The 17383-nt window shown below is 36.3% G+C and overlaps 2 protein-coding genes across 2 annotated transcripts; one reads left to right on the top strand and one right to left on the bottom strand.

Moving 5' to 3' along the window:
- Window positions 1-489: 489 nt before the first annotated feature.
- Window positions 490-11677, top strand: hyls1 (HYLS1 centriolar and ciliogenesis associated). The gene is made up of 12 exons (XM_044113549.1): window positions 490-928; window positions 1711-1830; window positions 1940-2059; window positions 2143-2216; window positions 3138-3361; window positions 3572-3627; window positions 6548-6693; window positions 7126-7165; window positions 7279-7333; window positions 8567-8648; window positions 9728-9754; window positions 11463-11677. The coding sequence occupies exons 2-12, from the start codon at window positions 1731-1733 to the stop codon at window positions 11592-11594; spliced, it is 1056 nt and encodes a 351-aa protein (XP_043969484.1). The 5' UTR covers window positions 490-928; window positions 1711-1730; the 3' UTR covers window positions 11595-11677.
- Window positions 10496-16837, bottom strand: mrpl4 (mitochondrial ribosomal protein L4). Its single transcript, XM_044113551.1, has 9 exons — window positions 16635-16837; window positions 15341-15422; window positions 15066-15237; window positions 14932-14983; window positions 14139-14256; window positions 13867-13973; window positions 12884-12993; window positions 12725-12798; window positions 10496-11853 (listed from the first exon to the last, which is right to left on the bottom strand). Exons 1-9 carry the CDS (start codon window positions 16677-16679, stop codon window positions 11708-11710), a joined length of 906 nt encoding a protein of 301 aa, XP_043969486.1. The 5' UTR covers window positions 16680-16837; the 3' UTR covers window positions 10496-11707.
- Window positions 16838-17383: the final 546 nt, after the last annotated feature.

Below are 17383 nucleotides of genomic sequence, written 5' to 3'. Positions count from 1 at the left end.
AATGGAATAAAAAATAACTGTACCTCATCTGGCCAGAGTAGTAGAATAATTTCACATCGATTTTAAATCAATAGGTCTCGTGACATGTATGCTATTGAAGAAAAAACATATTTTAAAAAAAATTTAAAATTACCTATAAAATATAGGATAGACCTAAAATGGAATAATGAATGTGCCTCATCTATCCAATTTAGTAAAATAATTTCACATTGATTTTGAGAATTTATTGAAGAAAAAAAAAGTTTTTTAATATGAAAATTATTTTAAATATTTTAATTACTTTGCATTAAATAGAATGTGTATGCCTCATGTAATAACACGAACTAGCATTTTTGTGTCAGATGTTCACAAGGCAAGACTTCTATTTACTTTTGCTTCTCAGGAGTGTTTGGTTCGGAAGTTTGTTGACGGTCCCTAAGTGAACCTCCGAGCTTTGGAGGAGAGATCGGCAGAGAACGGGATCTGTCGAGGCTTCCCGAATGGAGAAAAACAGAGATAGGCACCCAACTCATCAGACGTGCTAGTATCAGTTGGGAAATTGAGGAATTTGTCACAAGAGAATTTTAGGCAACCAGTACGCTCCAGTATCTCAACAATATATGCCCGAACAAGTAAAATCTGGCGTGATCTTACAGGCTCTTGACCAGTGGGTGGCGGTAGTTATCGAAAAGCAATAGACGGGACGAGGAAGAAGAAGATGGCGTTATTTTCAAAGCTCGTTAACGGCTGTTGTCCTGGTGCTTTTGTGTGTACGCTTTTAAACGGCACCGTTTTTTAGCTAATGTTGCTGAGTTTTTAGGCAGCAACCTTGTTAAAGAGCTTGATTTTTACACACAAGCGACCATTATGCCGAAGGTTGCTTTATTTTTCAGCTAACCGCCGTCTTACTTTTTATGGTGTCGAATTTTTTAAACAAATTTTCGCGGAGGTAGGTAAAATGTTTGATTTTCAACAACACAATGGCAGGAAACTATGTTATAGTAAATCTACTTATCGCCGACCAATAACTTAAAAGGTTAAATCAAAGCAAAAATGGCATAAAAGATAAATTACGTTAGTCTTCTTGAAAAAATACACAACGCTCGGTCTGACATTTAATCTTTGTTAAGGTGATACTTCTTGATTGCAGCCTACATTTATATTTTAACCATATATTTAATGCTATTTTTGAAACATACATTATTTAAAATATTGATAATAAGCAATAACGCTAAAGTGTGTATAAATTTTAGGCATGAGGTGTTTACATATGTCCATTAGGGCGTGGTTGCTTGTACATCACCTTGTGCTAAGCTAACGGTAGCAAACTTCTTGTGTATTTGTTTACCCTCCCATATATAAAAAGCATTTTGTTTAACCCTGACATAAGAAGTGTGGCTGAAATATGGGCTATATAAACCCAATAAATATGGCTTGAGCTTCAAAAAAAACGTGTAGGAAGGGATGGGTAGAGTACTCAAGAGTAAAACTACTTTCACATAATTTTACACAGGTAAGTAGTAGCCATTTAAGCAATTACTCAAGATTAGAGTATTTTGTAAAAAGGCTGCTTAAACACTGATTAAGTGATTCAAAACATCTGATTTAATATTTTAAAATGACACCACTAGATAGACAAAAAATGAAGTTATGTACAATTTCTGGTGCAGATGTACAAATAATTAACAAAATTTAATATTAGGCTTTTGTGTGTTTACCTTCTCTCCCAAGAACATAAAATTGGCAACATTATGGACAACTTGGACTTCTCAGAAGAAGAAATTCAACAGCAACTGGCTATTCTTGGCTATAAGACCATACCAAAACACAGGCTGCTGGAGTTTAAGCAAGGTTATCCTCATGAGCCATATGTCTCTTCTTGGAAGATTTTGAAGTTGTAGATATTTATGTGCTGAACAAGAAAACAAATCTGTCGTTTTTCTTGTATGCATCCTGTCAGATCTTGATGACCTGATTCGCCATGGGCAGTGGAAAAACCTAGCCTCTCCCACACCTATAAGCATACATGCTCAGACAGGAGCATCTCTGTCAAGTCTTCCTGCTTATACTAAAGAAAAAGGTGAGAGCCACAGTTATTTAAACCCACCTAATCATGATGCTGGTAATGGAGTTGTCCTTAATTTTTGCTTTACTTCCCCACAGTCAGCCTGTCATACAATCACAATTCCGGGGATGGATTTTTTCTACATAAAGAAAAACCAGGCCGTGACTCAATGGTAAATAATATGAAGCTACACCCAGATGTAGTTGTATTTTTTTCACTGTTCTTTGTAATTGCTGGCTACCATCACTTGCTTTACTTACATCTGTCACTGCCTCCATTTTTTCTTTTCACTATCACAAACTTATTCATCTCTCCTACTTCGTCAGCTCTCTACACTGGTGTGCCTGCATAGGCTTAGCTACTTCTACTGAGTTGAAAAGGCAGCCTGTTGATTAGTTTTTGCCCTGCTGCCACCCAGTGACTGGAGTCTTGTTTATCGTTCAATAATAAATAGTCACTAGTAATAAAACCATTTAAATAAATCAATAAATGGATTTATTTAAATGGATAAATAAATCCATTTATTGGGTTTATTTATCCAATAAATGCCAATTTATTGGTCAGCCAGTTTATTGGCCCTGATTTTCTTAATTTTGGGTGATCAGTAATCGGCCAATGCATTTATGTGAAACCAATCTTATTCCTCAATCTTATCTACCTGAGTAAAGGTCTAAAAATCAGCGTCTTGCTTCTTCTGCTCTCCTGTAAGATGTTTGACTGATTGACTGGCCCACCAGATCTTGTCTGCATGTTTGCAGTTAACAATTGTCATCCCACTGCTACCAACTCAGCAACTTTCTCGCAATATTGAGCAACATTTAAGACAAAAAAAAAATTGGTATCGGTCAAAATCGGAATCGGCAGATCAAGTTTTTTAAAGATCGTAATTCAATCAGCCAGAAAACAATCGGTGCACCTCTAACCAAAATAATCCTCCAGTCTCTTTCAAGAATGTTTTGATCAATGTTGTTATTATTTTTACAAATAAGATCTCAAGGAAACTCTTAATGTATTGATCTGTAATTGATTTTTCCTGCCAAGAAAACACTCTTAACGTTATTTGGTTGACTTGTTCAATTTTGTAAATGCACAGCTGTCCAACACACAGAAGAGCGAACACAATGGACGGTCATTTAGCTGTGGCGACTCATACGCTGCACTGTCTGTGGGTCCGAGGCTGCATTTCTCAGCTGGTGGTCCTAACAGGCTGCAGGAGGAGCCAGATACTGAAGACACCCTGGACTCTCCGCTGTCTGACAGCTACACTTCCTGTTCAGACCACCAGCAGAGGCGATTAATAAAGAGAAAGGTTTTAAGGTGGGTTTAAGCTGTGGAAAGCTCAAACTTTTCAACTTATTTGCGTTTTATAGGTGTGGGGGAAACCCTGAAATTTAAATTTTTAATTAAATGTAAATTATAATCAATATAATTTAAACACTTTGGTGTTTGCAGAGGTTTACAGAAAAACTGACCATGTGATTTCTGATGTCATTGGTTTTTTTTTGTTGTTTTTTTTTTAATTCTCAGAAAACGAAAAGGAAAGTCTTTCATCTGTTCTGAATCGATTTACACAGATGACTCAGGTAATGTAGACCAATTTTCATACCCAGTCCCTCATAACAGTATTCATCCACCTTCAACCACAAACCTTGATGTGTTTTCCGTGAATTTATTTTTACTTGATTTAAACAATCACAAAGTACTTCAAAATGAGAAGTGGAAGGAAAATATACACTTTTTACTTTTTTAAAGTTCTGTGCAGCTTTATTGAACTCCTTCATCTCGATACTTCGTAGAACCAACTTTCATTACAGTTTTAGGGCGTCCTGTCACTTTAAATACAAATAATCTGCTGCTGGCCACGCCCCCCAATATCAACGTTCACGCTCACATGTGAAAATGGCTGCAAACATATGCCCAATTGTAAATCCTTGAAAAGCAGAAGTAGAGCCTCCTGCACAACCAACAAGGATGCAGCAAGTGGTTGGTGTATTGTAAGTCAACAACAAAGCACTTATTTTTTCCAGCAGCCATTGTACAGCGCATACAGCAGTAAAACAAGCTAACCAAAGGTGCTGGAGCCAATCTTGGGTTAGTAGGCAACAGGCTAAACTTCACTGGGGTTGCTAGGTGAGGGGGAGTGCCTGCTGATTTGTGACGTTACATTCAGGAGATTTTTTTTTACGGATAATTTTCCAGGCACCAAAAAACACCTTATTGCCAGGAAGCGCTTCGGCTGTTTTTAAAAGCAGTTGACCCAAAAGTGAATTTTGCACAACAGGTCTCCTTTAACTTTAAATCAAGCTCCTTAAAACTAGCTATAATGGGAGAGATAGAGTAAATATCGGTTAACAAATCAATATAAACAAATCAAGAGATACTACCAAATAGTCTCCAGCAGCTGGGGCTGTTTCAGCTGTGAGAAGAGGCGTGTAAGGTCTCTGGATTTCAGCTAATCCTCTTAGCTCCTTCCTCCAACCTCCTGCCTCTGTTGATCCTTCACCCCACACACCTCAGCCAAGCGTGCTGCCGCCATGTATAAAATGTATAATGATCAGTGGGACAGAGAGAGCGATGACGAAAAGGATTCCCTTTATTCCTCTTTCTGGTCGGACGGAGAGGCGGAAGACAAGGAGGAGGACGTGGAAATTATGAGACCCGTCAACGATCCAGAGGACTCGCCTCCAGAGAGTTCAGGAGAGGAACACCCGCAGTTAAAAAGCCTGCAGTTGTTTAATGAGGGGACTCTGGAAGAGGAAAGTGATTATAATGATGATGGGAAAACTACTGATGGTGCAGCAGAAAGCCCAATGACCTCTGGATATGGCACATACAGAGCGGAGGAGCAGAACCAAGCAGACCAGAGGGACGATCATTCTATGAACAGGTTAACTCAAAACAGCCAAGAAGATCTTTCTGAGTTCAGAGACGATAACGAAGTCTCACAGCTGCTCAGTAGCTTCACTGAGTTTGATAATGAACCGACGCATGGACTGGATGTAAGGGAGCCTGTGGAGTTTGTGTCCGATGGCATAGTTGACGTGAAACTACCTGTAGAACCAGAACCAAAGGAACAGCATCTTCACATTGATGCAGACAATACGCTCTTGTTTCACAAGAAGGGTTTAGAAGATGGGATAGATGGAGGCGGAGAAGAAAAACTGGAGAAACTGCTGCACAATCTGGAGAAAAGTGCAGAAAGCATGTCAGCGATTGATGTTAAAGACAAATCTTCAAGAAACAAAGGTGTCAGGTTCTTCAACTCCATAAAGGATTTTATCTTGCCTGGTAAAAACCTGCACAAATGTTGTCCAAATATTTTGCAACAAAAATTTACTCTACAAAATCTGACCAAGTATTTGTGCAAAAATCCCTGCTCATTTGAAATAAGACAAAACTAATAAGTTTGCTATTCAGCAAGATATAAAAGCTTATTTTAACTCATCCATCCATTCATTCATTTTCTTCCACTCTTATCCCATCAGGCTCATGAGGGCTGCTGGTGCCAATCTTGCAAGATTGCATTAGTAAACAACAGGCCAATAGTTTCTTTGGGGTTGATTTTCTTTCTTCTTTTTTTTCTTATACGGGTTGATTTTTATTTTTTTCTCTCTGCAATACTAGCTTTTGAGGAAAAGCAATCAATAATTGTGATTGCAGTTGCTCCTAAATTACTATGAATGGAGAGTCTTTAATAAATGAGAATCTGTTATTGTTATTTATCCAGATGAAAAAGTGTCCGTCTGCCTTAACCAATTATGCTTGTAGATCAGGGGACCGCCCAAAATTCCCCAGAGGGCCACAAACGGCCCTGGGCCGCATTTTGGACACCCCTTTTTTATCCTTTGTTTCATACTGAGGGTTTGAACCCTCAACTATTGAGGAGTGGTTACTTCCTGCAGGTGTGGACTTTGACAATTAAATTTACCCAATTGCTAAAGTTGACCGTGACACGAACGCGCCAGTTCGCGTTACAGTGTCACAGCGCTTAGTCAGCTGCGACACTGACTGGAAGTTGCCTGTGCTGAACAACCGTCCTCTGCAAAGAGGAAAGTGCAGAGCCAAACAAAATGTCTGTTCATGCTAATTCAACATTAAGAAGCGCAGCTAGCAACTGAACAGCTTTGTTCGATTCCTCCACCACCATTTCTAAAGCTACAGGCTAACTGCAGTTGACATTGTTCAAAATTTATTTTCTGTTTGTTGATTGGCCAGGTTAACATTCTGCCAAAAGAATCCAAGTCAATGGGAGAAATCCCAGACCCAGCAATGAAAGGAAATGAGAATAGAGTAAGATTGCATAAGACAATGGCCAGGCTAGAGTTTACCTGGTGGTCATATGAAAAGATGTCTGTACGTTTAAAAAATCAAAACATTATCTGTAGACTGCAGTCATCCTTTCGTTTTTCACTTCTCTATACAAATACAAACTCCTGCTCATGCTTTCAAAACCAGAGCTTTACTATTTGAGAGCAAAGCGTGTTTTTGTTCATTGTCTATCAGATGTTTCGAGCTGCTTAGAAGAGCGAATGGCTGAGCTTGATCTAACCTCGGATCAGAAAGATTCCGACACAGATGAGAACGACTCCCAGGGTTCAGAGACCGACGCCGTCGACTTCACTGCCTTCAAACCGTATATTGATGTCGTGGTGAGTGAAGCAGGTTTCATAGTTACATTTATTAAAGATGCATGAGTGACAGTATATAAGACAGATAATCTGTGAAAACAAATCAAGATCCTCTTTTTATCCCAGTGCTCCCAGTACTAACTACAGACAATACAGTAATAAGTTGTTTTTCCACCATTAGCACATTGAGCAGCCTACAGGAGGATGATTGACAGCACAAAGACCCGCCTCCTGGCTCTGATTGGTTGTGTTTTTGACCAGGAGCATTTCTGCAGCTCAAACGTAGGATTTTGAGGAGGTTGATTATTTTTTTCACAAATTATCTGTCTCATACTAAACTGTCACAACATGTTGACAGTTTCAATAAATATGGAAAAAAACATACTTTTACAAAAGTTACGTTCTGCAGTTCTAAATGTTAATATGTCTGATTTGTGACATTTTTACCTTCAGACTCAAAGTGATCGAGAAGTACGGCCCAAACCAAAATCCTGTAAGTAACCAGCAATGAAGGGACTGATCACATTTAAGATTTATAGTTCTAGATCTCTCTAGGGCCATACATTGTTGTAAAATACTTAAACTTTTTTATAACCTGTGTTTCAGTCATCCGGCCGATGATGTGCCAAAGAGCCTTTAAGAAGAATGATCCAGTGACTAGGTAAGTTAGAGATATCTCTGCAAAGCACAAACATTTATCCACATCTGGGTCAAATCTAAGAAAACAATAAAATAATCTTTCTATGTGTCAAATGAAGTGCTAAATGTTTAAAATTAGGCAAAACTACCTTTTAATTTTTCCTAAAACCACCTGCAGTTTGATCTACAGAGTGAATAATTACAGGCTTCTGATCTCAAGATATAGATTTTCCTTGAAGTGGTTTTGTTGGACAAGCACCAGTACAAAGCCTTAAAGGGCCAGTATTATGTTTTCCAGGCACATGGTGCCATTTTATAGCATAAACAAGTAACTATGGTACCTTCAGTTCTTATAGAAATGCTATAAATATCAAATATGATTTAAAATAAATTTTATTGCCTTCAAATTGGGTCACTGTCTCTTTAAGAACTAGTGCTCTTTCTGAAACATCACATCGCTGGCTAGTTTGAAGGAGCTGAATGGGGGAGTTGTGAGGTAGAAGCTTGGAAAACTGCATCTCAGAGGAGGAGCTTTGTCCTTGAAGGCAGGGCTAGGTCCACCCTGGTGTTTTTCTCAGCTTAATGGTTGCCATGGAGATTCAAGGACTGCTCAAGCACACAGGAATATTTTTGATGAGGGAATAACATTATAACATGATGTAAAGTACAAAAAAGTTGATTTTACACAATTCTGCACATTTAAATCACCAGGTCCAGCAGAAAAGGTCAGATTGACATTCTGTAGGGGAGGATTATGGAGCTGGGTTTTGGTTACTTAACTCTGCTGAAAGGAACTCTTGGTTCTTGAACATATCAACACATTTTGGACAATTTCACAGTCCCAGCTTCGTAGGAAGATTTTAGTTTTGGCCTCTTTAGTTTCAACTGGACAGATTCTGACCTCAACCTGATTTAACAGCTTTGGGATTGATTAAGACATGGATGGTTATTCTCATCCAACATCAGTGTCTGACCTCACAAATGCTCTACTGGGAGAATGGTGGCAAATTCCCATAAATGGACTCATAAACCTTGTGGAAATTATTTCTAGAAATTATAAAGATGTGACAGCTGAAAATTTGACAACAAATACATAAAACCAGACTTGAATTGTGTTAGTGTATACTGCAGTCTTTGATTGGCGTCATCCTTGGTATAAAGGTCTTCAAAAATCCGTTTTCGCTTTGACTGTTTGCTTTTGGAGTCTGCTGCTGTAGTTTGACGCCAGCTTTGGTGGATACTTTTGCCTCTGCAGGTATTTCCAGTACAAGGAGATGTGGGACACGTTCCAGGTGCCTGGAGACAACATCAGGAAAGCTCTCCGATGGGAGATTAAGGTACGGAAACATGGCCGTGTTTCAAACTCTCCTGTGGAACAATGCAGCAATATCAATTTGTACGATTTAGTTTTTCAAAGATGTAGAAGTATTTATATAAATTACACATTTAATGTTTCTTTGTGTTAAGTAGAGATTCACAGATCCAATATTAACATCTGTATCAGTCCAGATATTGAAAAACATTCTAAATTGAACGGATCTATTCAGTCTAATTTATCCTCTGAGACGTCACGCTTTTTGTAGAATTTACTTTCCAGTGCAAACATCGTAGTACACTTCACATAAGACAAAACTTACACGTAACGTTTCAGCAAGAGAAAGGAGCTAGTTCTTAGTCAATAAGAAATAATAATTCATTAATACTGATGAAAATGAACTAGTTCTATTATCAGATTATTCCACTTTTAACAACACATTTTTCCCATAAATGAAATAATCTGCCAATTAATTGAAAAGTTTCTTATAATTTAGTTTTGTCTTATTTCAGGTGTACTGAGATATTTACACTAGAAACTAAACCAGAAATACTTGGTAATATTTAGCTTTAGATAATATTAAGCTAACAGTTTTTGTCAGTTTCTTTATCATTTATTTTACATTGGATGTTTTACTCCTATTTGCACTGAGTGAAAATATTACAGTTGTTTTGATATGTTTGACCAAGCTTGTGAAGCTGTTTGTATGTTTTAAGTTTACTCTGCTGGTGCAGAGTTATTACATACATTTGTAATTCAATACATTTATGTCTGTGTTTAAAGAAATTATTCAATTAAGCGTTGTTTTTCTGTGTCGGATCTGTATTGGTCGACAACATCAGAAGTGGATCGGCGCATCCCAGGTTTCTTTGGTTGATTCTTTCACCAACCTCTAGGTGGCAGTAATGCACCAACTAAGTTTAGTTAGTTCCGTCTGTCAAAAAAACGAAAAATTTTATTTTAATGCAGAACTGTTTTTGTTTTGGATTGTATTGGAAGTAAAAATAAAATGGTGGATTGGTGCATTAGTAGCAGTGTTAAGTTTAGAACTAGCTGGTAAATGTTAATAAACTTAAATTACTTCATATTTTTGTTTTTCAGGAAAAGTTTTCATGCCAGCCTCTTCTTGTGAGTATTCACCATTATTTGTCCTGAGACCTGTAGCATAAAAATTGTTTTCCTCACAGTTTTGGTCAGTTATACAAATAATTCTGTAGTTTAATTTATTATTATTTATGTGGTTTGAGTGGTTCAGCTAAAATATCACACCAATGGGGAACATGTTTGACTCCATGACAGATTTTCAAACAATACACACTTTAAAACACTTTAAAACTATTTTCACTTTGTAAAAAAAAATATTTGTGTTGAGGTTTTTGTTTTCATCATGGAGCTTTTCAGGACATGTGCAAATTAATTTACTATGAAATTAATAAATATGATTGAAAGGATAAATCATAGATTCAACTCAGAGTGTAGTCTAAGGAGGAGTGTTTAAACTGAGATCGGTGTAAATTATTTTTATTGAATATTAATCAGAATGTAACATTCAGACTTCTTCCAACTTTCTTCAAATTATCCCTCGGTGTATTTTAAATCTACTAGGATGAAACATTAAACACAATGTCTCTTGTTTTGATGCAGTCAAGTATTTTACAGATAAACATACAGAAGAGAAATGTAGGACAAAACTGCTTTACTCACAAAAATAAAGCAGTTTATCAACAAATGAGGGTTGACTGCAACAAAATCACGTTCTAGTGTTAAGTTGGTGCATCAGAAAGATTTTGGTTTGAATTTTTATTGTTTTTGATTGTTTTTAATGTGAAGCAGTAAAAAAAAAAAGAAAAACCCTGTTTTTTGGTTCTGTTTTTACTGCTGCTAACAGCTGTAAACAGCTGGATTTATGATTTAACGATGCACTGTCAGATCTGGACCAGAAGAGGGCAGTATAGCCTCTGCTGACTGCATAACAACCAGTTTTGCTTCTGGGCAGAAATGCCTGGAGGTAAAACTTTGTAGCTGAGTCACATTCCTCCTCATTCAGTGGCAAGAAATGCACAGACACGTACAACTCTGCTTTATGGATTAAAAAATAATAATGTGATCATGGAGAGATAAATTTACAGTTTAATTTTACAATTATGTGAAAACGTCAATATATTTAGTCAAAAAGCCATGCATCAGTTTATGATGAAGCCATATCCTCTGATATTGAAAAGTCAGAAATTTGTAAGAAAAAAATCAGCAAAACAGTCCCACATCATGATGGTGCCACCTCCGTACTTCAGTTTGGATGGTTAAAAGCTTCCTCAATTTTCCTCCAAATGGTCATTATGTCCAAATATTTCCACTTTAGTTTCATCAGGCCACAACACGTGTCTCCAAAAATGAAGATTTTTAAAATGGTTTCTTTGTCTCTGACCAGCATTTCAGCCCATGTTGGTACAGGACACATTTCACTGAATATTGATGCGATGATGACCAGCTTTATCAGAATCTTCACGTTGTATCTAGCTTTGGTTTTGGGGCTAATCTGCCGATTTTGGAGCAAAAACTTTAATCTCTGGACACAGAACCCGTCTCCTTTCCGAAATGCCTGATAATTGGACGTTCCCATCACGTCTATGAAAAAATCTGAACTGCATTTCTAAGAGCTGATGTAACCTCTCTGGGAATATGTGAAGTTATATGAGAAATCACGTTTGAACAATGCGTCACCTCCCACTTCCTGCTCTTAATAGAACAACTTGTTCTGGAAGAAACGATCAGAGCCGCCTGCCCAGCTGTGACAAGGAGGGCGCTCTAATCTCCTGTCTTTATTGTGTTTGAGCAGAAGCCCCGAAGGGTTAACGTTCCCAACACCTACACGGTGCCGACGCAGAAGAAACGCTCCGAGCTTCGCTGGACGATCAGGAACGATCTGGCAAACCGTCGCCTCCCACAAAAGTTTAATTCTCAGTTTTAAGCTGCACAATTTTCAAAACTGTTTTTGTACTTTTTACAAGTATAATTATTTATTGTGACATTCAGAATAAACAAATAAAACAGTCTTGTCAGTGAATTTGACACAGATCAGTTCTAAGGGAAGTCGGAGTACGGCAGTTTGAACGGGTAAAGAAACGTGTAACGCTTGTCGTGCCAGAGGAGCTTCTCCTCCAGAAACCTGACCGTGTCCAGAGTCAGGATGACGGCTTCATGTTTCAGCATGCTGTGCACATTCAGACCTGACGGGAAAACAACATTTAATCCAGTTCGATTAAAACAACCCAAAGGGAAAAAAAAGCATTCAGAAAAAGAGTTGGAAATCTGGATCTAAAAACTAACCTTTTGAAATTAATCAAAATTTTTAGGAAAAAATTTGAAGCACACTAGAAAAAAAACAACATAATTTTGAGTTTCTGTATCTGCTTTTTGTCCAAGGTTTGTCTAAAGTTTTTCAACTTTTCAAACTTTGTAAAATCTGAGATTGAGTATCAAAGGTTGAAAACTTGCATGAAAAAAAACAAGAAACTTTGAAATTAATGTCAATTTCCAAAGCGTTTTCTAGATAATTTGAGTTTTTTTAAATTTTTGCTTTCTAGCGATTGCTAGATTTTTTTTTTTTTCTCCCATAATATTTCTGAGAACATTTATTTATTTATTTTTTCTAGCAAGTTTTCAACTTCTGAAACTAAATCTCCAATTTGGAGTTTGAAAAGTCAAACATTCGATTTTTCATACTTATAAAATTTCAGATTGAGTTTCAAAATCTGAAAACTTGCAAGAAAAAACTCAAGAAATTTGGAAATTGGTGTTAAATTTAGACGTTTTCTAGAAAATTACAGATTATTTTTAAAAAATTGGTGTTTTCTAACAAATTTTAACATTTGAATTTCAGAAATTGCAAGTATTCTAGAAAATTTGAGATCAAAACTTGATCTCAAATTTCTGATCTCAAATTCTAGCACGTCTTGGAAATTGGAATTAGAAAAGTCAAATTTTCAACATTTCAAACTCAGAAATCTTTTATATTTCCAGCGTTTCAGAGTTTTTTGGCAGGTATTTACTTCTTTTGTATCTGCAATGGCTCTAATACACAGGTTGTACTTTACTCACCGATGGCTGGAATAAGGTTGACTGTCTTTAGGTTTGCTGTAGCCTGGAGGATATTTTCAGGGAACTCTTGAGACCTAAAAGCAACCATAGAATAAATTAGAATAGATAATTATTTAAGGTTATTTGCTCTGATTTACACCAGTAAGGTAAGATACCCACACATCAACCAGCAGCACAGACTCTCCCCAGTGTCTGTCTCTGATCAGCTCCAGCAGATACTGGGAGTCTGGCGTGGGAATGTTCAGCGAGTCCACTACGTGGAGGTATTGCTACAGAAAACAGAAGGTCAGAGTTATCAAAAAGTATTATAGCGACAAGTGATGTGCAAGACTAACCGAAAATGTAGCTGCATTAACACTGAAATTAGCCGAAGCTAATGCTACAGCGCCAGACTCAGATTATATCTAAATTTAAGTCTACCACAACTCTTCAAGCAACAATGTCCTTTCGACGTCATTTACAAGTTCTATAAAATAACGAAATGCAATGACTGTTCTCCTTGTTTTATTTTGTGAGGAAGTAAATTATTGGAAGAGAAAATGTTAGGAGAGGAAACGGAACTACTGCGCAAACTGTTTTCACCCTCTTCAAAATAAGAGCATGACTACTTTAAGAATTAACGGTCGACAAAAATTTCAAAGATGTCGAACTTTTCTCAACCGAAAGACCAAGAAACAGGGAAGCCAATTAGCGCTTCAGAATTTATCCAGAATTTGTTTTATTATTTTCAAAGTTAGCAAAAGTGCTAAACGCAAATTTCGCTCAGCTATTAACACATTAGCTAAGGTGGAGACAACAAAGGACACCGCGATTGTTTTTGTGTTGCACACTGCTCGACTAAAAAAAAATAAATAAATTTACTGATTTATAAAATCAGTTGTTACTCTGCAATCTAATAGAAATCACCACTAAATAATGTGGTGCAACAACTTAATGCAGAATAAATTGAATACAATCTGGATTTATTACCAACAGAATCCTTTGTTGTACTTCTTGAAGAACAATCCATCATCCTCTGTTTGCACACGTGATCTGCTTAGCATTAATAAACTCCATGTTTTTAACGTAAGTTACCGACATTCATTATTTTCCATGTCACAGCTGACAGTACTATACCCAACTGAACTGAATATCAGATTTACCTGAGCCATCTTGGAGCTTAGAGCCACTTTCAGCCCCTGCACTCGTACTTTCATGGGTAACATGTAGTAGTAACTGTTGGGTCCTCTTGGCCCATGAGAAACTCCGCCTGAGGGGGAAAAACTCTGTGAATCCTTCTAGATCACATCAGTAAAGGAAGCTGCATCTGAATTTATGGCTCAGAAAAGAAGTTAGTCATCTTTATAAGTGCAACAGTTTAGTTTAAGTGGAGGGAATCTATTTAAAAACTAAATTAAACAGCAGATGAAGCTACCTCCTCTCCACAGCGGCGATCGGATGCTTCCATGGCGAGCTCTTCCGCTTCCTTTTTGTTTCCATGGCTTCCTGCCTCCGCCTCGCACCTCTGACCTCACCTTTGTGTTAGCATGACTCTGTGAAACGTTAAAATAATGTCAGATTATTAGTTGATTCTATCATAGCCAAGAAAATAAACTTAGAAAAACAAAGTAACTCTAAAAAAAAATTTTTTAAATCAAATATTTTCTGAAAAAACAAAAAATAGAAATTACTTTTTAAAATCCACTTTTTGGAGACAAAAGGTGGATTTTATTTCATTCATCCCTTCTGTGTGTTGTATGACAGTATTAGTATTATCAGTGGCATAATCAAAAGTTAAAAAATCCTCCTACTGATAATGATTTGATGATGATGTCTGAAAAGACTTATTGCTTCATCTGTAAAACCGATAGCATAACTTCACAGAATCGTCAACATTCCTTATTTTAATTTTCTGGTATTTTTTGTACTACTTCTCTGCCCTAATATTAAGACTTTATTCTGGTAATATTAAAACTTTATTCTTATATTAATTAAACTTTATTGTTGTATGACTGTATACTTGTACTATTATGACAGCTACTCCTTAGATAAGGAAACCCAGATTTTTGGTTCAAATTTTTAAACCAATTAGAATAATTAACTAATTAATCATACAGTTTAATAACACACTGTAGCTTTGAGCACATAGAAATAATTTTAGTAATTCTAACTGACAGTGAGAAAAAAAGATGTAGGTAAACTTCTGGTTTCAACTGTATTTAACTTACAATTCTTTTGTAATTTCTCTGCCAGGTTTCAACAGCATGTAGAATATCAAGCCTGTATTAGGAGAACAAAGATCAGTTTAAAGCTGAAGTGGTCTGAGAATCTTAATTCAGCACGATGAAAGGTTTCTACATGCCTTGGAGTCACTGCAAAGACATCGGGGTGGAGTTCAGTCAGACCCAAAGGTTCGCTATCCTTACTCTCCAGAGTGTCCACCCACGTCCGCACGGGGCTCAGGTGAGCAGGAAGTGCCGCTTCGCACTTCCTGATTAGAGGAAGGGAGGAGTCTTCTGGAGGTGGAGGACGCTCTGCAAGAATAAACAAAACAAGTGAAGAGAGAAAAATTAACATGCTTGTGTTAACCAGCTGTTAAGATCAAAATCATTCAATTAACCTCCATGTTAGACTTACTTAATCTGTCAGGATCCACAAGATTTGAGGGAAGGCGCAAGTTTGGAGGTAGAGCGGTCTCACTGGAGAAAGATGAGGCAAACTGAGGAAAGAAAAAATAAGTAGAAATACTGTATAAAGAAAAATACAAGTTTTAATGCTGAATGCAGGAATACTAGATGATTAGACCTTTCATAAAAACACATTTTGCTGGACTACAGCAAAATGTTCTTATTTTTGAAACCATTTTCAAGTAATATAATAGTAATGACAAAATAATGGAAGAAAACTCAGTCAATAATCTTTAAATTCTAATAAAATGTCTTCTGGAACTGGAAGACATTTTAAATATCAATAATAATAATAATAAAAAAAACAACAGAAACAACTAAGAAAATGAATTATAAAGTCTCTGTAAACAAAAGTGTCTTTAAAAAAAGCAGCTACTTGAGACCAAAGGACCAGACTGAAGATTTTTGCCATCCAGTTTTTGGTAGAAAGAGAGAAAAAAGAAAAATAAATCATGGAAATTAATTTTTTTTGGAGATAGTGTTAATTTATCATGCGATTAATTAATTTATTCCGACAGGCCTAACAATGCACATTTTATACATATGAGGAGAAGCGGCATTTAGCATCCATGCACCAAAAATCTGGAACAAACTTCCAGAAAACTGTAAAACAGCTGAAACACTGACTTCCTTTAAATCTCAACTAAAAACCCACTTGTTTAGAGTTGTATTTGAAACGTAATCAATTGCAAATTTATTGACGGAATTTGACTTGATGTTGTTTTTATTGTTGATTCTATGTTGCATTGTATTTTTGTGTTTGATTTGATGTAAAGCACTTTGAAATGCCTTGCTGCTGAAATGTGCTATACAAATAAAGTTTGATTTGATTTGATATTTCTTTAAACTACCCTACCCAGCTGTAGAGTACTTTGAATCTGAGTGTAACCGAGTTCTGAGCATGCCATTTTAGTAACTGTACAGTATTTTTATTATGCTGTAAGTTTGTTCTTACTCTAAAGTCTGTTATCCTTATATTGTTTTAGCTTAGTATGAATCTGCTGAATAGGATACTTTATCTGACCCTGATTTCTTACTGCTATTGAGACCAGATGTTCACTAAAAATGCATAAAAAGACTCTTTAATATTATTTTTGTCCTTTATGTAAAATTAAATCGGACTAAACATTTTCTGTCATGGTTAACAGCAGGTTAACCGTGTTTTCTTTCTCTCATTTTCACAACATATGACGGTAACAACAGGCGGACTGCAGCATGGAGACCGCTAGCTGGGAATAACTCACCCTTCGAGCCGCTCCTCTGCTGAAAACTAAAGAGAAACGAAGCATGTTCTTTTCTTCTTATTCTACGAACAGAAACTTTTATCCCTGTTACATTTAAAAATTCCAAGTTACATCAACAAACATGATAAAGGAAGGCAGCAGGAAAGGTCGTGTGACAGCCTTTTCCGTAAGCTGAGATAGAGGCGCATATTGATGACGTTTATGGAAGTTCAGACATGCGCAGTTCACAAAAAGTCATTAGAATAAACGTTGTTTACAAATACAATAATAAGCTTTATTCGAGAAGAATACAAAATGCAAAACTCAGAATATACTGAAGAATTTTTATATACAGAAGACAAAAATAAAGATTTAAATTTATATATAAAAATATTGTTAGATCTACAAACAAAATTATTGATAAAGTTGCAATAGAAAGAAAAAAGAAATTACATTTCTGGGGAGTTCTATTAGACCAAAAAAATCTTTTGGAAAACACAAATTATACTATTTAGAATTATTCAAAGCACAAGTAGGACTTTGTGAGCATTCTTTTAAAGTCAAATATATTGAAACGCTGTGATTTGGTTAAGTTCAAAACTGCACAATTTATGTTTTAGAAAGATACAAAGAGCTTCAAGAGAATCTTCAAAATATGTTCTGACAGGTAGAACATATTTTAGAGAGTGTTAAGATAAAAAAAAAATAAAGAAACATTCCAGCATGTCCATTCATCAGGAAAATAAGTGTATGTGTATGTGAGGCGGATT

This window comes from Gambusia affinis, linkage group LG04 (assembly GCF_019740435.1).
Source record: "Gambusia affinis linkage group LG04, SWU_Gaff_1.0, whole genome shotgun sequence".
Classification (NCBI taxonomy): domain Eukaryota; kingdom Metazoa; phylum Chordata; class Actinopteri; order Cyprinodontiformes; family Poeciliidae; genus Gambusia; species Gambusia affinis.
Note: the sequence above shows the minus strand (reverse complement) of the source record. Positions and strands in the feature narration are given on the sequence as shown.